Here is a 21,914-nt window from a genome sequence, read left to right on the forward strand (position 1 = left end):
GATTGGTCAATAGGAGGGGCATAGCAGGGACATAACTCAAAATAGCAACTGGTGGCGCTATGATCGAGCCTGGAAATTCCAGCCTTGTTCGACAAGGATGGAAACTGGATTTTCAAAGTCAGTTAATGCCCTTGCCTCGGGAAGATGCCATCATACGAATAGGTGGGTTAAGTTTGGTATTTCCTGCATATTCTCATAATCCTCACATCAAATATCTGTACCATTTCTCTCATTACCTATTGTCATATCAGCACCTACTGTACAATATATTAAAGACAGGTATTACAAACATATCCCTCCCATGTTTTGGACATAGCACAGTGTGTGTAGAACAGTTTGATCATTGTGATCAAACCCAGATATCCTCAAAAACTAAAGCAAGCAAACAACAATATCAAACTAACTCATCAACAAGTTCCACACTGGTAGCCAGGTCAATTAACCAAAGATTACGTAACTATAACAACCAGCTGAAAGAAAACCACATCAAAGTGCTCTTTTATCATATTCTATTTTATCTTCTTTTTGCAATGATTTTGATGAGTAAGCACGTGCTTTTTGTGCTATGTAGGGATACGCAACTGCCCCACCTCCTTAGCAGTAATCTAGGTTGCCTGATTATGACTGCTATTTAATAAATTCTTAACTCAGGTATGACAATTCATAAAGAATTTAGCTGCAAAAGCCAAGTATCTGTCTGGACATCAATGGTATCTGGGGGCAATGGGGTAGAATGGAGTTGTCAGTTCGTTGAAAAGAGGCTTATGTATGTTGCTAATTAAGTCGTCTCCTTACATACAATGACAGCACGATACACCTAACTTGTTATTGTATCACAGGGGTGAACCCTGGCTAGACAGTCTGACATTTTGAATAATGGTATCCTAACAACTAATGTGAATGATATACTCAGAGATGACTGTTTACCAACTAATAGAAGGATTGTTATTACCGTAAAATAGACATGATCATTTAGGAAAGGCATTGTGCTCAGACTTGATACGAAATTGGAGTAAGTTGATGGTTCCAGTAGTAATAGAGATCCATCATCAGCATCAAATGTTTGCTGAATTCATTACTCATGATTAGTTTATAGGGCAATGACATCCTCTGAATCAACAATGAATGGCTATTTGTAACAGAATATCAATCTAATCTATTTGACCAAAACAAACTGTAATAAAAGCGAGCATTGCAAGAATGAAACAGCAAGTCAAATGTACAGTGTACTAATTAGTTTCCAAAGTTCAATGGCCAGGAGGATTTGTTAACCATCAACGTTGCAAGCCCTCATCATATTTACTGGCCCTACTTCCGATAAACTACAAAATGACAACAGTCTTTGACATTAAATGTAGCCTTTACTTACTTAATGATTCGTAGAAAATAACTGAAATAAATATGTATTAACTAGAATTTATTGGGCCAGCTTGACAGAAATGTCACCAGCCCAATCTAAAACTAGCATTTGGCTAGCAGGCAGGCAGCTATTTTGAACACTTTAAATATACAAAGATTGAGCTTCGTGATTGCTACAATTTTACCTCCTTACAGTTTCAAAACAATAAACTAAGCTTAACGTAAAAATGTTCACTGTTGATTCATGTAGAATGCCTTATAAAATGGTTCCCGGACAATAGCTGACTTAGCCTTTGCATGTGTTTGTGATGGGTGCCACAGTGGGCAGGATACGCTCACCTATTCGCCAACACCGATATCATTGCTATTTGATTGTGATTGATAAACACATACCTATGACAGTCAAAATTTTACAATGATTTCTTATGATTATGAAAATGGTTTTGTTGCCTTTTTTTTATATGCAAACTGAGAGAAATTTGGCTTTAATAAACATCCATGATGAACATATCGTTCTTTAAAACAAAACGTGTAGACAGCCATCACTCTTAACCAAACCAAACCAACCAACCAATGCCCTTTATATTAAGGCCACACATTTTTTAATTTTCGTTTCACAGGCCCACCGAACCAACTGAAAAGCAGCTGGAAAAGAAATATATCAAACATAAATATATTTATTTTAATTATGTCTCCCCCTTGTAATATAGACCCTCTATACAATATAAAATGTTACAGATAAGTTCCATTTCTACATCACTATCAGTGATTCAAGAAGCCAGCTGCAGTTTAACTCCACGTCAGAATGACTTTCATATAAATAAATGACTGACAGATATTTTTTTCATTTCGACCGACCTTGTGTGGAAAAGTGGGAATAAATCCATGAAACATAAGATTAAAACAGTGTGGCCTAAGACACGTATTCAGACACTCAGGCCTGCATGTCATGTCCCAAATCTCCACACCTCAGCATTCCTTGGGGTTCTATCCCCCCCCCCCCCCCCCATTATTCATTACATAACCTGAAAACGATGAAAAGCCCTTGGTTATTATCAAACTTAACAAAAGTACACTCAGCAAATATTTATGAAATGTTCAACACAGAGAATACAGGTATATTCTGACCTCCTACCGAGTGCACTAGGTTACACAACACTCGGTTTCATTCATAAGTAAAATGAGGCTAAACCACACACCGCTTCATAAAGCAGAGTTGTTCAAAATATTTCATACTCTGCTTTGTACATTGATGCCGTGTTCTTAACTTTCTCACATGGCTTTTCTGTGAGCTCTAAATATCCTTAGCTCAAAATCTTCTTGGTTATCAAAAGGTGACATTTGATACGTAAATACTTAGCTCCTTAAAATGTTTTTCCATTCTGGCTACTAGTATTTCAGCATATGGTCATACACGTCTTAATAAGTCAGTTCTCTTGCAAAATATCACACCAGCAGTTTTAAGGAGTATGTATGTCAAAGTAACTTTAAACCAAATGAACTTCAAACATTTGTCTACATGAATATATTACAAAACGTGAGGCTGGGTGAGGTGAAATTGAAAACGAGTGAAACGAGTATTTAAAGTACTATTTGTCCATCAGGTTACAGATTAATCTTTTGCTACCAGATGCCATCATATATAAAAGAGACGTTCGAAAAAAAAAATTGTAACATTTATTTTACAGTAGAAACAAAACTGTCCCATTAAATTTGTATTTTATCAAATTTTAACGTTTATTCAAAGCTAGAGTTTCAAATGAGTTCATTTTCTCTAAGGACACTGGTTGTCATCCCAAATGTCAATACGATATTTTTCAAAATTGGTAATTCCACAGAAGAATGTGCTTGTCAAAAATCAGGAACATATTCCAGTTTATCCCGAGCTGAATCAATGTATGTAGATTCAAACAGTGGGGCTGGGATGAGTCCACATATATTACCTGGGTACCCATCCACCTTTTGCCCGACCCTACCCCGGTACCCATCCACCTATTGCCCGACCCTACCCCGGTACCCATCCACCTATTGCCCGACCTTACCCTGGTACCCATCCACCTAAAGCAATGCGAACATTAGTGACTTGTAGTGTAACCATATATTTCAAGATAATTTTTGTCATTAAACAATATGTCACATGACCAACCAGGGGTCTGGGTAGTTCCGTGGGTACCCGGGTCCTTGTCAGTACCCACCAACCCGAGTACCCGAGTTACCCGCCCCAGCCCTACCGTCCAGGCAGAACACACTTGGAAGAAAACTCTGAATAATGAAGTCACATAGCCCAGACACATCTCTCTCATTATCATTAACAAGCCCTTGCCTGGTGGACATCATGCCATTGTTTAGCTAGTATTCCTTGAGTCACCTGTCACTCAAACCTGTCAATCAAAAAGAGCATTATGGCAACAACCCAAGTCAAAATGTGGGTCGAAAAGCTCTATGTTCTTTTCCAAACATGTTCCATACCTCTCGCCCAACTATGAGTGAGCGAGTTAAAATTGCATTTTAAATTAAAGGTGGACCTAAATGATAGCTTTCCACTTATTTTTTTCTTTGGGAATACATTAAAAAAAATATCAAAGTGTATTGTCAGAACAAGCTATCGGTCAATGAAGCCCACCTGAATTTTTTGTAATATTAGCAAATATCCCTCCATCAACTTAGTGGTGTAAATGATTTTGAAAATGCAATATCACTTAATGTATGCATAAGCAGGAGAGTCAAAATTCACAGAAAAATTAAAAAATAACCGTAACCCAACTAATTATACATTTCACTTCATATTTACATCATTAGAGGATATCACAATAATATATGAAAATAAAGTTGTGTAATGGCAGATAGGGCAATTTCAATATGGCTGCCAGGGCAGATTCAGGAACAGAATTCTTAAATTCTTTTAGTAACATTTTCTGAGATCAGACACAAAGTTTGTACTTTCAGAAAAACTTACAAGTGATAGATGCGGGACAACAATTCATTAAATATGCTACACAAACCTTTGGGTAAGGTGAGCTAAACAGTATGCACAGTGTGCGGGAGATGGATATCTATGGAATAATTTTACACACTAACATTTATAGCTTTTTTCTAGTTTGTGAACTTTACAAGGGGAAATATTATTTCTATTTTCAGCTCATTTATCATAAATTTCTTTCCAAAGGAAAGAATGTCAGCGGGATTGAACCAGCGACCTCCATTGTAAAACCACACTACCTGATTATTTATGACCTTTCCGTCTCAACAGTTGTGTTTTTGTGTGATGTAATAACCATAACATCATGTCTGGCTGAGCAGAAAAGGTCGTAACACCATGCCTCTCTGCAGTCATAACCTTTCCAAGTGATGGACATCAGCCAAAAACAAATGTTGTGATACAGAAGAGTCTGCACCTGACATTCCAGCCAGAATTTAGGTGATGTACCTGCAGGCACCATCGAGCATGATATTCCATTATATTACTTCGTGGGCATATCTACCAAGCGACTATAATTATTGCAAATAAAATAAATAATACGTTTTTTTCACGAAAAGGCCAGACAAATTTAATTACTCATTTTACAGACCTCCCTGTCATTTTTCAGCCATTTGGCATAAACACAAAGTCTGCATTGGGATATAATCGTGTCAAGTGACCTTTCATCTGCAGTTATATCAACATTTTGACTTTTTCATTTCCCCTGTTTGATCCAGCAAAGACTAATCCTAAAGTTAATTGTTTTTCAGGGCAAGAGTTATCACAGCAACATGTATAGATATATCCTCAGAGTTATGCAATTATTAAACAAGAACATATATATTCATTAATGTTTTATCAATATTGTGAAATGAGCATGTCCTTTATTATTCCACTTGCTAATAGTACAGCCACATAGTGCTGCTGCTGCTGCTGGTGATGATGATGGTGATGGTGATGGTGATGATCAAAGTCTAAACAAAGTAGGGCTGGGATGAGTCCAAATTTACTACCCAGGTACCCATCCCCCTATTATCCGATCCTACCCAAGTACTCACTGTAGGTCTCAAGAGTTGGGAACAAAATGTCTGATTGGGAATTGTTTTACTGCAGCCCTGGCGAAAACTATTTAGATATATGTAATAAGCAATCAGATCAGGGTACACTGAAGTTGACTAAAGCTTTATCTGTACTCTAACATGTACAAGTCAAAAGGAATGTGAGCATAGTCAGGAAGAAATCCGAACATTAGCGACTTGTAGTGTTACCACTGAACTATAGTGAGTTTTTGTCATTAAACAATATATCACGTGACTAGCCATGGGTCTGGATAGTCCTGTGGGGACCCTGGTCCTACTCAGGAAGCACCTGACCCGGGTACCCGAGTTACCCGTCCCACCCCTACAACACAGCCACTAACTAGTGAAAGAACACCCACAATTAGAAGGCTGTGTTGCAATACCCACTAGCCACGACAGACTAACTATCTCAGATGAAAAAAACCCTGGGTGTTCTTGAACTTCTTTTGAGTAGTATACATAAATATTTCTGTTATACTTCAATTATCCTACACACACAATCATTTACAATAACCACCATCACATCTGTAGGGTCAATATTTTCCAAGATTGACGATACATATGGATTCTGTGAAAAAGGCACACATGAACAGTCTTTCCTATATTTTGCAAATATTTAGAAGATATTTTTCTCCACATGTACCCTTGACAGTTTGCCCTTAGAATTCCAAGGAAAGTGCAAGGTCGTCAGTGTCAGTGGTGTCTTATCTGAGCAGCGGCCATACAGTGTTCGAGAGGGCTCTCCAAGTGGGTGGGGTTAGATAGGTAAAACCACATAACATCGTTAATAATTCAGGGGTCAGACAATGTCAACACCAGGTATGACCCAATCGTTAACAGGTAAAACACTTTGTCAACAAAGCCGTATTTATCTGAATGAGATGGGGTTCTAGCCCATAACAGGAATATTTAAGCTACTTTCAACTCTCAACACGTACTGGTTAAAATGCCATCTCAATGAACAGCCAACGACTTGTGTTACAAGCTTAACCTCAAGTTATTATACTCAGCAATGGTTGCAGCCAAGGCCAATCGATTTTATATTTTTACGTTTTATTAGCAAAATATTTCAACAGAAAACAGAATATTAAACAAAAACTAAAGATAACCCCTCAACTTTTAACAAATGCTTGTAGAAACATTAAGATGGTGTTTTGTAAGAATATGTTAAAATGTTGACAAAAATATTTTGAACATAGTATTATGAGGAAAATATACCAATTAAGACTGAATTACATAAAAATATAAAAAAACCAAGGTTTACTGGTTCCAAGCATGACATTAACTGAGTGAGTGAGTGAGTGAGTATGGTTTTACGTCGCTTTTAGCAATATTCCAGCAATATCACGGCGGGGGACACCAGAAATGGGCTTCACACATTGTACACATGTCGGGAATCGAATCCGGGTCTTCAGTGTGACGAGCGAACGCTTTAACCACTAGGTCACCCCACCGCCCTTAACTGAATGAGGTTGGTTTTATAGTCATGAACCGTGTTTCAATTCTTTCATGGTTTTTCAAATTATGTGGTCGAATAACAGACGTCTTCCACCTTGGAGAACCCTAAAAGCTGAGATATAGGGCTTTAGTCTCTCACACAGACCCTAAAAACAAAAATAGTCTATACTAGTTAGACAAGTCACGCCAAAATGAAGGGATACTCTGAGCTCCTTTTTATGAACATCAAAAGACAACTTAAAAAATCTACAAAAATGAATATTTTCAATTTTAGAGACTAAATGTTTGGCTTGTATTTGGCACAGTGACAGCAGACAGGAATCAGGGTAGGATTTAAACCCATGGCCATCAGATAAGCCATGAAAAAAGGGACACAACTCTGCAGAGCAACTTGTGACATTTCAAGATCAGTGGTGATTTGAACAAGGGACATGCTAATTTTGTGGGCCCCAAAACTAAAATCTTCATGAGGTCAAACAAACCTACATTCAACATCCATTCTGATTTTGTTTTGATAAACTTTACAGAAAGTCAAACCAACTCAACAATGGAGGGTGTCTATTTCAGTCTGTCTGTCTGTCGTGTCTGTCATGTCTGTCGTGTGTGTGTGGGGTGTGTGTGTGTGGTGTGTGTGTGTGTGTGTGGTGTGTCGTGTGTGTGTGTGTGTGTGTCTACTTTTAGTCCAGACTAGAGCGGGTTTTAATGTTCGAGCCCACTGCTCCTAGCCCCACATTCCTTGTTTTACCAAATTAAAGCTGAGTGAGGCAGGGTAGCAAGTACTATGTTTTAACATCTCTTTGTCTGGAATTGAACCACCTGCCTTCTGCTCTCAAAGCAGATTCTCTGTCCACAAGATCATGGAGGCCGTCCGCGTCTGCCGGTTGTAATGATGATAGATGGAAATCATTATTTTAAAAAGGAAATAAGTGTTTCCTGGCTGTCAATCAATGCAACAGCCGATTACCGAACAATTTCAGTCAATATTTGTCATATATGTAGCGTCACGGGGCAATATCACCACGACAGCAGTTGACATACAAGTGTATGGCCAAAAAACAGAAACGAAATTAAATCATTCTGGCATGTCAGTAAATTGAAGCTTTTCAGAAGTGTTTGAAATGGAGGATGAACAGCAATCACAAATGCCCATCTGTCATTTAACGTCAAATAACAGAACAGGTTAAACAGTGTCTTCCACTTGGGTCCCGAACGCACAGAATCGTCACATACCACCATCATACACTGGCTCCTTTCTAAACATTATTCCCCAACCTGATTTCAAGTTTCAATGCGTAAGCCCGCACGCTCCCATCACAAAAGCTGAATATCAATTCCCATCATAAAATCCATCACCTTGAAAACATTCATACACCGATCAGGTTTCCCCCCGAAATGAGACAGTTTATTCTGAACATTTCACCTTATGAATTTCTACTGTTCGTGATGATGGTTATTAACTTGTGACTCACAGCTAGACAGATTGAAAAGAGACCAAACCCAATGGAGCAAGCACACACCCATAATTCTATCAAAGCACTATGGAAAATCCTGCTTCGTAAGAATACAGTACTGAGAAGAACGCATCTTTTCAAAGTTAAGCCATGTAAAACTGTTTAACTCTTTTTATACAAGTACAAAATGATTACAATCCCGAATAGGATGAAAATCTTGTTGATAGTCATCATCCGTTTCATGTTAGGTATTTTAAATATGATATTCTTCACTGATAACAATGTTGCAGTAAACGTCTTGACTCCCCACACTGCAAGAATGTTCAGTGTATATGTGCGTTAATCATGTAATCAGTTTCTAAATGGGGAAAAAGCAGCCAAGATAGGAACACGTTAGGCTGGATATTAACCTGGGTAATAAAAGATGACATTTAGCCGATGATGTTGAGCTGCCATGTTAATGGCATGTATATCACTGCCTATCGGATGCTTATCTGTCATCCAGCTGTCAATTGTCAGACAAATGCACCGACCTTGTAAACTAGATCCACAATCTTTGTCACAGAAGTTTTTTTAGGCAAGCACACTTAAAGTTTCCCAGGAAGCTCAAGGGAATCACTTGCAGGTTTTTAAGTTTTTATAGATAAAATATCATCATGAGTATAGAAAGGTCTCGACTTATTATACACCTAATGATACAGAAGTAAAAAGTCTTTAAGTATTAATGACACAGGAAAAGTCTTTCAAGTCCGAATGATACAGAAAATATCTTTTAAGTCCTGTTACATGAAACTGTTTTTCCAGTCCTAATGATACCTACTGTATTCGTCGTAATAAGCGCCCCCGCTCTAATAAGCGCCCATGACGATATTTGCTTATATACTGGCTAGTGAACAATCCCAATTAGCACCCCTGTCGATTGATCAATGTACACAAGACTTATTTATTTGTGTATAATATGCACTTCATTATGGGCAATTAATTTCTGGAAAAATATATCTGTCCTGTATAATACACACAGACTTTTTTTTGTATCATTTCAGGCTGTCAGCATAAACCACAAAATATCTAATCTTTCAACTGTTTTTTTCACCAAAATAATATTCTAATAAGAGCCCCCTATTTCAAATTTTGAGAGTGCCCTGGGCGCTTATTACGTCAAATATGGTAAGGAAAATATTTTTCAAATCCTAATGTTACAGAAAAAGTCTATTATGTGTATATCCTAAATATATACAAAAAAAGATCTTTCAAGTCCTAATCACATAGAAAACAAAGTCTTTCAATTTATATGTAAGATGAAGTGTGAGTGTGAAAGTATTTGACACACTGCTTCAAGCAATATTCCCACCACATCCTGGCCGTGACACTTAGAACGTACTTCACACCCAGGAGCGACCCCAGTTCTTCAGTGTCAAGGTTATGCACTAACCACTACACTACCCAACTGCCTCTGACAAGTAAAAGCATGCATGGAAAAAAACAAACCCAACAGAATTCACTAAATTCTGTGCAGAACAAATAATTTATTCAAATGTTTGTTAATGGCCTTGACTAAGCTCTCTACACTGTTCCCACCTTGAAGCTCCTCTGCATGGTGCTCCACACTCTGTTGTAGACACTCCTCGGCTTTTCCGTCTCCGACACACACTCGGCGCTGTTTCAATGTCGGGCAATTTTTACCACCATTTTCCGGGTATCTTTTAACTTTTCTTGTTCTCCTGCGACTGCCAAGTCCACAAGGATCATCGCACTCGCCCCAGTCAGTCCAGTCCGAGACCTCGCAGTCTATGGCTGAAACACAAGGCAGAAACATGGTTAAGCAAGGGGTCAGATAGCGTAACAGTGGTACACCATGATCAATGACTTGTGATAGGGATAGGGAGTGATGTTTGTTTGTTTCTTGTTTAATGCCACACTCAGCAATGTTCCAGCTATATGTTGGCGGTCTGTAAATAATCGAGTCTGGACCAGACAATCCAGTGATTGACATCATGAGCATTGACCACCCAATCTCATTCGTCGCCTCGGACGACAAGCTCTGTCACCTCTTACGGCAAGCATGGGTTGCTGAAGATCTATTTTCTAGGAAGATCTAGGAAGTGAGTTGTGTTTAAAAACAAATTTCAGTTATATCTCAGCGTGTAAGCTAAACTTGAGAGGAGTGAGTGAGTGAGTGAGCTTGATTGCCAACAGTATTCCAGTTATATCACAGCGTCAGCGTAATGTAGGAGGCACAAGCACAGGTATGGTGCCGACAAACCTAGAAACATAATTGGGGGAATCTGGGATTTGAACCCATAATGAAAGGTTTCTGGCATGTCCAAGGGAGGCAACTCTGCACATTGAATTGGGGTCCCTTGGAAGGCTGGGCCACCCGTGCCTCCGAATATAAAATGAAAGCCCGAAGTGATGCAGATAATAGACATATCACTTTGGCAAGAGCTGACAAACCCAGAACCATAATCATACCCTGGATCATAGGATTCTGGCATGTGTAAGGGAAGTGACTCTGCACATCAAATTACATTATACACAATACGAGATATTTAATAATTAACATCATGATAATACATGCAAAGTTAAACATTGTTTATATTGTGATGCAAAGGATATATAAGGCATCTGACTTTGAATACGTACAAAATAGGATTTCTGAAAATGCCTGGCACTAGACTTTTTAATGTGTACAGTATACACTTTTTGAAAGTGTAAGGTAACTGATCTTGAATGTTTATGGTAGTATACCTTGAATGTTGACCTTGATGGTAGTTGACCTTGAATATGTATGGTGGTTGACCTTGAATGTGTATGGTGGTTGACCTTGAATATGTATGGTAGTTGACCTTGAATAGGTATGGTAGTTGACCTTGAATATGTATGGTAGTTGACCTTGAATGTGTATGGTGGTTGACCTTTAATGTGTATGGTGATTGACCTTGAATGTGTATGGTGGTTGACCTTGAATATGTATGGCAGTTGACCTCCAATGTGTATTGTAGTTGACCTTGAATGTGTATGGTGGTTGACCTTTAATGTGTATGGTGATTGACCTTGAATGTGTATGGTGGTTGACCTTGAATATGTATGGCAGTTGACCTCCAATGTGTATTGTAGTTGACCTTGAATGTGTATGGTAGTTGACCTTGAATGTGTATGGTAGTTGACCTTGAATATGTATGGTAGTTGACCTTGAATGTGTATGGGTAGTTGACCTTGAATATGTATGGGTAGTTGACCTTGAATGTGTATGGGTAGTTGACCTTGAATGTGTATGGGTAGTTGACCTTGAATGTGTATGGGTAGTTGACCTTGAATGTGTATGGTAGTTGACCTTGAATATGTATGGGTAGTTGACCTTGAATGTGTATGGTACATTACAGATAAAACAGGAACTAGTTAGTTTTGTAGCATGATCTCAGCAGGAGACACAAATATATCCCAACTGTGACCATTGGGAATATATCCAAAACCAGGTCTTCAGTTTGCTGACAAATGCTTTCACCACTCGGCTACCAGCCTCCCTAGTTATGAGAGAAAACTGGCCCATGAAAGCTCTTCCATGGCCAACTGGATACCATAAACATCCATCTGTTGTCACTTCCAGGAAGTCCCACTCTCACACAGATACCAACACAACTGTAAACATTTCCTTTGTGTAACAGGAATCAGCTTACAGACAGGATCTGGGTCCATCTGAGAGAAGGTCAGAGCTCCTGAGAGATACATACAGAAGCCTGGCCGAGCATCTGGGGATGAGAGTAGATCAGATGCTGAAGCAGAACCAGCAGTAAAGCAGTCTTTATGGCCTCCATAACATTCACCAGCAGCGACAGAACACAGAGCTTTGTCCTGTGACATCAGCGTTGTCGTATTTCCAATATTGGGTCACTCTAGTCTGTCTCACAGTCCCTTAACCATTAGAGTCCCTTCCACTGGACTTACACAAGTCTCTAAGGCAATAATTATTAGTTTAAATCATAAGTTGTACATTATGTTAAAAATATGAACAAGTTGTCCCTATAAGAGACTGGCGTCTTCCACATATCTAGGCTTGCCTATCCGAAGGAAAGAGTTACTACACATCCATGGATGTATCTTTTAGTACAGCCTTGGAGCAAGGCTACCCTTCAACCAGCCCTGACTGTAATGCCATAGCCCAAAATGAAGCAAGTCTAGATTTTCCACAGGTTCTGAATCTCTAATGTCACTGAGGTTCCTTTTCAATTAAAATGTAGTTGCTTGTTTCTTTCAAATTATGTATTTTTAGAGACTTTTAGATATTTTAAAGCGTTAGTCTATGTGTCACTCCAACTGTATAATTAGATGTCCAAGACAACTGACCAGTTAGTATCATATGGAGACAAATGATTGGTTACCATAAACGGGCAGAAAGCGCCAAGTGATGCAGGCCGCAGGTATTTACCACTAGAAACATAATCAGGGCAAACCGGGATTCGAACCCATGATCGTAAGTCCTGCAGATTTGGACATACCCTAGAGCTGAGGCAAACTAGACTTGCCAAATCATTCTGGACTTGAGTTGGGCTCCTTTTAAACTGTCTGGTATTCAGACCATGTCAGCCCATCAATCTCATAATGGGGCATGGGTGGCTAGCTAGGGTTGCCTGGTCCCGGACAAGAACAGTTCAACAACTAGGGCATCTAAGAGATTGTTATAAAATTCACGTGATTCAAATTTTTCCTCCACACACGTACAATAATACGTGAAAGCGCTGGATGCCAATCCAGGCTGTTAACCCAGCACTACTTGACATATATACTCAACTAGATCACTGATAACAAGCATTGTGCCTATACGCTAACGTAAGTCGATCAAAAGGTTAAGGTAAACCTCAAGGCAGAGCTTCACTTCCTCTTATCATATATCCGTTAACATATGCACATACATTAAGGGAATATTTCATTCACTGATCTAAAAAAATTCATTTGTTGCCAATGTCTGTATTATGATTTACAATCTTGTGTCGGGGCGATATATCACTTGTGTATTTCTCTTGAGCAAGTAGTTTCCTATCTTGACAACTTATCAACCTTCGGTCATATATCTTGAAGGTAGATCCACCGTCCCTCCTTTTCCCTCCGGGCTCAAAATCAAGCAGGTAGACTCATCCCCCCCTCCACCCTGGGGTTCCATATAGCATGGGGAGACTTTCCCCTCCTTGCCCTCTCCCTTCTGGTGTTTCATGCCACAAGGGTAGACTCACCCACCCCCTGGGATCAATATAACACGGACAGACTCACCCACACTCTGGGATCAATATAACACGGATAGACTCACCCACACTCTGGGATCAATATAACATGGATAGACTCACCCACACTCTGGGATCAATATAACACGGATAGACTCACCCACCCCCTGGGATCAATATAACACGGACAGACTCACCCACACTCTGGGATCAATATAACACGGATAGACTCACCCACACTCTGGGATCAATATAACACGGATAGACTCACCCACACTCTGGGATCAATATAACACGGACAGACTCACCCACACTCTGGGATCAATATAACACGGACAGACTCACCCACACTCTGGGATCAATATAAAACGGACAGACTCACCCACACTCTGGGATCAATATAACACGGATAGACTGACCCACCCCCTGGGATCAATATAACACGGATAGACTCACCCACACTCTGGGATCAATATAACACGGACAGACTCACCCACACTCTGGGATCAATATAACACGGATAGACTGACCCACACTCTGGGATCAATATAACACGGACAGACTCACCCCACACTCTGGGATCAATATAACACGGACAGACTCACCCACACTCTGGGATCAATATAACACGGACAGACTCACCCACACTCTGGGATCAATATAACACGGATAGACTCACCCACACTCTGGGATCAATATAACACGGATAGACTCACCCACCCCCTGGGATCAATATAACACGGATAGACTCACCCACCCCCTGGGATCAATATAACACGGATCCCCTCACCCTCCTGTTTTCGGGTCCCCATATAACAAGGGTAGACTCTACCCCTCCCCAGACTGTTCCCGATGTAGGTCATCCCCCCCTCAAGTCTCGCGATAACCAAACGGCCACTAAGCTCAAGGATAGTGTCTCAGGTCCTGGGCACTGCAAGTCCACAAATGAAATTGTCACTAAACTCAGACATACGTACTGGACAGGTAGGAAGACGTTGCCATGGAAACCAGACAAGTTTTTCTTGGTTCTTGACACTAAAAGTTCCCAGTAAGCACCGCCATTAGTGGGTACTTCAGTCAATGTCGTGATTACAGCCAATCAGACACGGTACTGTCCTGCTCTACATCCGGGGAGGAAACTGTCCCCAGTACCTATGGTTGTTGTAACAGCAGTGTTGGAAATGATGGGGGATGTCCTGGGGTCCCTGGGGCTCACTGCTACAGGACTTTATTATAGTGACCCCCAAAACATGCAACTTTTAAAATTAGGGTCATGACACAGGAACCCTCGACGTCAAGGCATAATTTCAAACACTGTAAATTTTAAGCCTACTTAAATAGTATTTGATGGTTACAATATATCCGAACTAGGTTTGAACCATAGCTCCAGTTGAGTGAGTGAGTGAGTGAGTGAGTGAGTGAGTGAGTGAGTGAGTGAGTGAGTGAGTATGGTTTTACGCCACTTTTAGCAATATTCCAGTAATATAACGGCGGGGGACACTAGAAACAGGCTTGACACAATCTACCCATGTCGGGAATCAAACCCAGGTCTTCGGCGCGACAAGAGACGATTCAACCACTAGGCTATCCGACTGCCTCTAACAACAGCTGAAACAGGCAAACCTCAAGTCAACTTCAGGACTGGTCAAAGCAGTGATTGACCACTGTTCAATGCAGGTCACTGACCACAAGGACTCAAACTTGCACCAGAATGACCAGCTTGCAGGGAACTCCTTTTAGCCCAGAACGTCAGCAAACAGATGATTACAGTCGAAAAAATCAAAAATATTACTACACAAACAAAATACACATAAAACGTTATTTGTGAGTCTGGATGATTTCACTGGGTAAATATATCCACATTATCAAGGTTCAACTGTACACAGACAAACTGGCCACTCTCTTGCTCCATGTTTTGCTGTTTAATATCAAGCATTGGGCTCCTGGGAACTCTTCTGGATGGGAAACCACAAAAGTGTTTGAAATCCCAGACTTGACTATAGACAGAGTTACATAATCCCCCCAAAGGTTCAGCTGGGTAGTATTACAATAGTCTCCCTCCTATCCATCACAGACAGATTTATCTGAAAGATTACGTTTTTATCATGTAAGGCTACGCGATAAATCAGATTTAAGAAGCTTCGGCTTGATTTCCACTAAACTTAAGCTCCAGTTTCTCTGCTATATTACAGGCAACATTTGTCAGAGGTAGTCGAATGTAATTCCCAGCTGCCAAACACAAGCGCTAACTCAGAGTTTTAGCTGTGTGAGGATCGGTAACAAGAGTTCCGACAACAATATGATATCACTCACCTAAACCTCATCAGAAAGGTCTGTAGCAATAAGAAGCGTGTCATTACGGGATGTTAATCCGATTGTGTTCACAGCTGTTGGACAATAAAACTTCCCCAACTGTATCGCAATGACAAGTTTCCACTTTCGACAAAATTACACATTGTCATTTACGTTGGAAAAATCATTAATTTGGCAACATGTGAAAATTCTGTGATAACATCTTTAAAAATCAGATCAACTGATCAATAAGGGCATTCATACTCGAATGTGTGTCACATGACATGAAACGGTGAAATATAAAGGATAAATTAAATGAATGAAGGTTCAACACTCATGAATCACTGCATATGTACAATGCTGGCGCCATGTGTTCAAGGAAAAGGGGACATTTGCTTGCTCCTAACATTCACATCATTGTGGGTGTTTTAAACATATTGAGAATATTCTAACAGCCATTCCTTTCTTTTTGAAAAACTGACAACATAATATTTCACCACAGTTAGTGTGGCAACACAGAATAACAGAAAAAGGCAAAATTGATCTTGGTTCTAACAAATGTAACACTAGGCCTATGTTCTGAGACAAGTGGAAATCTAGAAGGACTAGTTGCGATCTCCCAGAATCTAGTCAATCTAGCCACAAGTCTGAGGTGAGGTGAAATTGGGTTTAACATTGCGTCCAAGATTATTGCACTTATATAGCGACGTGTGTGCGTGTGTGTGGCTGCTCGTACTAGTCTGGACTGATGCCGATTATAGTGCTAGCTCACAGAGATACCATGCCACAGTTTAACATGAATACCCCACTCAGACACAGTATACTGACTCTGAGCCGACCAGTCCTTGTTTTAGCCCCTTAATGCCGAGCGCCAGACAGGGTAACAACAAGTACCATCTTTTGGTATGATGCGGTTGGGGATTGAAACCCGTACCTTCCGCTCTCCGGGCGGACGCTCTACCACATGACCATGGAGGCAGTCATATCCAAAAAGAATACTTACACAAAATTTGGTTATTTGTATGTTGTTTAAAGCCGAACTCAGAAATATTCCAGCTATATGACGGTGGTGTGTCAAAATGAGAGTCTGGGCCAGACAATCCAGTGACTGACATCATGAGCATCAATCTATGCAGTTGGAATACAATGACATGCATCAACCAACTTAGCGTGCCTCACCACCCGATCCTGTTAGCTGCCTCTTTCGACAAGCATGGGTTCCAGAAGATCAGTTCTAACCCGGATCTTAATGGGATGAACACAATGTCATGTGCATAGACTGTATTGACAGGACCCAATTTCATACCCAGTTCATACAACTCCATCCACAGAGAAGGGACAACCTTATCAAGACTGGGGCTGTCACTTGACTTGACATATAGAATCTGTCTCCCTGGAACTTCAACATTAGACCAAGCTGCTCTGTGTAATATTGACAAGGGTGAAAAGACCGCGTGTTGTAAAACGTTCTGCTAACTACCACGTGCATTTGAGTGATTCCAAATGAAAAGTGGTCAGTTGAGTGAGTATGGTTTTACGCCGCTTTTAGCAATATTCCAGCAATATCACGGCGGGGGACACCAGAAATGGGCTTCACACATTGTACCCATGTGGGGAATCGAACCTGGGTCTTTGGCGTGACGAGCGAACGCTTTAACCACTTGGCTACCCGACTGCATCAGTGGTCAGTCAAAGCAATATGACATCATAGTGCTTCATTGTTGAGAACGAACAATACAGTTTGACATCATCCATTGTCCACAATATCACAAATTGTTAACATGTCATCAGAATAGAAGGCTGACTTTGGTCAAGTTTTTTTTGTAGTGTTTTATATGTTTTTTCTTAATTTCTTCTTTCTTAAAATGCCAGTGAATAATATATATTGACTAACCCAGTTGAAACTCCCAACCTATGGACTATCTGTCCTTCGTGAATGAGTACTGTCTCTCACAAAGGCTTGGGGCTTGCACCAAAGAATCACTTGGACATATTACCCATTATGCCTATACTCAAAAGTTATTCTCTGTCTTGCATGAATGGGGGACACACACGGGCTACCATATCGAGTAACCATGTAACTAGACACATATTCTTATTATCATTATTAATAATATTTATTACAAATGTTATATTTGGGACAACACTTTCTTAGTAAAGTACAGATTAAAATCTCATACTTTTTTGGGTTGAGTCCCATCGGGGTATTATTATTATTATTATTATTAATAATAATAATAATAATAATAATATTATTATTAATAATAATATTATTATTGTCTTTGTAATTATTATTAACATTATTATTATTAACATTATTATTATTATTATTATTATTATTATTATCGTCAATTTTCTTTTCAATTTCTAACAGTCCCTCAAAGTAAGCCACCCCACCGTCCCAATGTTCCAAGCCATGTCCCAGATGGGCCTGGGAGTATGCTCTGTGACTGTGACATCAGGTCCCCATCTCCAGGACGGTCTAACAAACCACACTGGTCCTCAATAACAATAATTGCCAATATCCATACACTTTAGTGATCAGAGCAACTCTTGTGTGAGAGTGTGCTAGAAACATTGTCATTGGCCCAGCTGGGGTCAGAATAGGAAAATCTGTTTCAGATTTATCGATTTTGCTTTCAATTTAAGAATAATTTGGATCAAACGCATGGTCATGTCAAGTTGCCCTGGGTTGAGGTAACACGCGATTCTTCCACTAGGAACAGGAGATGCCCAAAGATCAAAGTTGATTTGTTTGCAGTAAGGAAACCTCTAGCAGATGCCCGAGAGGGAAATACCAGTGATATCATACAGCTTTCCCTCTACATCAGCCCAGTATCTCCACACCTAGTTCAGTCAGGGCGTTAAGAACAATACATGCTTAATCGAGGACTGTAACGTCAGTGACAAAAGGTTTCATTCACAAACATCCCGGTCTTAATGTACAAGACACATTTTTCTCAAAACAGTTCTTGCCTAAGACCAAATATAGTCCATGAAATATTTTTTTTACACAAAACAATTTTCTCCTTTAAGTTATTTTCCTGATGCTGATTTCATGGCAGGCTAGACTTGTATTTTTTATAATGTACATGGTTTTGGGTTCATTAAAATAGATATATTCCACAGTTGTGATGCAGGACTATTCTTCCTTGTAGATGTCATATTACATTTTCAAAACATTTTGTTAAAAAATGTGAATAGGTATGAACACATACACTAAAAAGTTTGTTATCCCATTTTTTAGTTGTATTTGAAATACCCCCACACAAGTATTTTTTAATTGGTTTGGCCCGAATTTTTTTCAAACGGTTTGTTGGTTGGTTGGTTTGTTGTTTAATGTCGCACTCAGCAATATTCCAGCTTTATGACAGCAAACTGTAAATAATCGAGTCTGGACCAGACAATCCAGTGATTGACATCATGAGCATCGATCCACGCAATTGGGATTGATGACATGTATCAACCAAGTCAGCAAGCCTGACCACCTGATCCCGTTAGTCGCCTCTTACGACAAGCATAGTCGCCTTTTACAGCAAGCATGGGTTGCTGAAGACCTATTCTACCCCGGATTTTCACAGGCTTTTTTCTGAAGGTAACTCAGTGTGAAAATATCAACTGATAAGTTATCCCATTTGATAAACATTTCTTTCTGAGCTGATAGTTTTATTTGCCATTAAGGTAAATAGAATTAAGACAAAAACTGAGATTTAGGAGATTGAAAATTCATGTTGCAAGTGAGCTAATGAAAGCAGCCTTGTCATCAACTGGCACAGTGGGTAAGGAGAACAGATACGGAGTCTCGCCACATGCAGCGTGTTCTTTGGCTTCATCAACCAACTTTCCCATCATACGCAACGTTTTAATGGCAACCAAGAAGCTGCAAGTGTCGTTAATGGGAGTAGACGATTTTACAAGCTGAATGATCTTGTACCCATTTAGAAAGATTTCTTTTCATTGAATACATTTACACGGAATTAGATCTTGAACAAGAGACTTAAACTTAACTGTGACATTACTGTAAAGTTATATTAAATAATGAGGACAGGGTGTCTGAATAGATGGCTGTTTTGTATTGATAGTTACAAGATTTCATACAGAGTAATTAATGAATACAAGACACAATATTAGGATGATTTCCATAAAATATCAGTATCACAAAAAATATCAAACTTTTCGTACAGACATGGATTCCAAGACTTTAGGTTAATTAGAAACACCTTGCATAGGACAGATTGGTCAACACTATTTCTCCCAAACAGTCAACATAAACTGAAAGGCAAAAGAAAGTATACACCCTTGTTTGATGGTGCCTAAAAATGATACAAGAAATGGTTATTCACGGAGAAACAGAAATGTGACGGATATGAGAGAAGATAATTCTGAGATAACGGTACATATTGACCACCAGTGCTACATCACATGGTTAATGGCCCATTTGTTGGAATCTCTCACAGCAGAGTATCAGACGTATATCCTGACAGGAAATGCCACAAGTGCATGGTACACATTAACCTGGTGCTGCCATCTGGTGGCTGCACGCTGCACCAGAAACTGCGTTATCACTCAATATAGATTGTAAGTTGAAAAACACCCTCATGCTGCAACAAGCATTGATACTGTCACACAGAATGGTATATACATACACATACATGTACTATAACTTCTCAGAGTGACCACAATGATATACTAATTTAAAGACATAACATTCTGATGAGAAACATTTTGTTTAAGGACCACCCGATTCTTTCACATTTCTTTAGTTATTCTGTCATATTCCGATAAAAGAGTCAGTCCTTTACCTTTTTAGAGTAGTTTTTTTCAAAATGGCTAGGTCACCAGTCTTTTTTCCTCTCAGTTAAAAAAATGATAATCCAAAATTGTTGGCCAAACAGTTCAACAAAAAATATGTTATTATGCTGTTTAAATTGTTTCAAACTGGAAGATCAAATTTTTAAACTAGACCACCCGAAAATAATCAATCAAACAATATGTATCATGAGTAGCAATAAGTTAAACATGGCCTTGGACCCAAAATGAGTTTATGAATAGATGACTCTGATGTGATTGCAACATTCCGCACTGAACCTATCCGAGACCAGTACCGACCTTCACAACCCAAGACACAATGCCCCCTTCATCACTGCCGATACAATATAGATTGTTAACAGGATCAAATCTATTGACGAGAGTACTTCAATAAAACACCAAAGAATTCTGATAAACTATCATGAATGGTTATTCAAAAGAATGTCGTTCTTAACAAAAAGATACATGTTCAAAATTGTTTCTGAAAACCAACAATGTCCAGTATTTATTTTACCTTTGTATCATTCCTAATCCCAACTCTTTCTATGTGGGACTTGCACACTTGAGCAAATACAATGTTTAGAGGCCTGCAATTGTTATAGAGCTTTCCACAGAGAGGTAGTGACATATGGGAAGCAATGTTTTGATATAATGAAACCACAGAAGAGGTTGTCAAGTGTCATAGAAGTGAGAACCTGCTGTTTGGGGAGGTGAAAGGATTAGCTGGGATGTACAGAGGGGACATGTCAGAGGGAGGTCAAAGGAAGGGCAACTGCTAACATACCTCTGGACTGAGCTCCCATACAAAGCAAGATGGTACACTTTGTGTCAATGTTTAGTTTAACAAAAATACAATTGATGGATACAAAGAAAAAACAAGTATAAGCCATTCTGTGAAGCTAAGATCACTTCCAGTCGTTTGATATTACACAATAACCAATTCCCATTTTTGAGGCAGTTAAATTGAAACATTCTTTGAAAGCAGTATTAAAGAATCATCATATAACAAATCACTTCATAATTTGTTCTGTCACAATGGAAAGCACTTTTAAGTCAGAAAAGTAGAAGTGAAATGGGGTTTAACGTTACCCTCAAGATTATTACAGTTACCTGGTAACATGAATGATGCTAGACCACCATTTACTTACTAAGACCCATTTACTTACTAACACGCAAATGCTTGATAACGGTGTTAGAATCTACACAGAAACGTCGCCCAATTGTAATAAAGAAGTTGCTCATCCATAACAATTTTGTCTTAGTTACCATTCCAGCTTCTAAATGCCACTCA

General features: G+C 39.4%; 1 protein-coding gene across 1 annotated transcript in view; it reads right to left on the reverse strand.

Annotated features, from left to right (window-relative positions):
- The window catches only part of LOC139456586 (somatomedin-B and thrombospondin type-1 domain-containing protein-like), a 101,396-nt gene that overhangs the window by 19,615 nt on the left and 59,867 nt on the right, over window positions 1-21,914 (reverse strand). The window contains exon 2 of the mRNA XM_071238380.1: window positions 9,885-10,100. Coding sequence (XP_071094481.1) covers window positions 9,885-10,100 — 216 coding nt within the window. The remainder of the gene's footprint in view (window positions 1-9,884; window positions 10,101-21,914) is intronic.

This window comes from Haliotis cracherodii, unplaced genomic scaffold (genome assembly GCF_022045235.1).
Source record: "Haliotis cracherodii isolate W230 unplaced genomic scaffold, xgHalCrac1.p SCAF_11, whole genome shotgun sequence".
In the NCBI taxonomy this organism is placed as follows: domain Eukaryota; kingdom Metazoa; phylum Mollusca; class Gastropoda; order Lepetellida; family Haliotidae; genus Haliotis; species Haliotis cracherodii.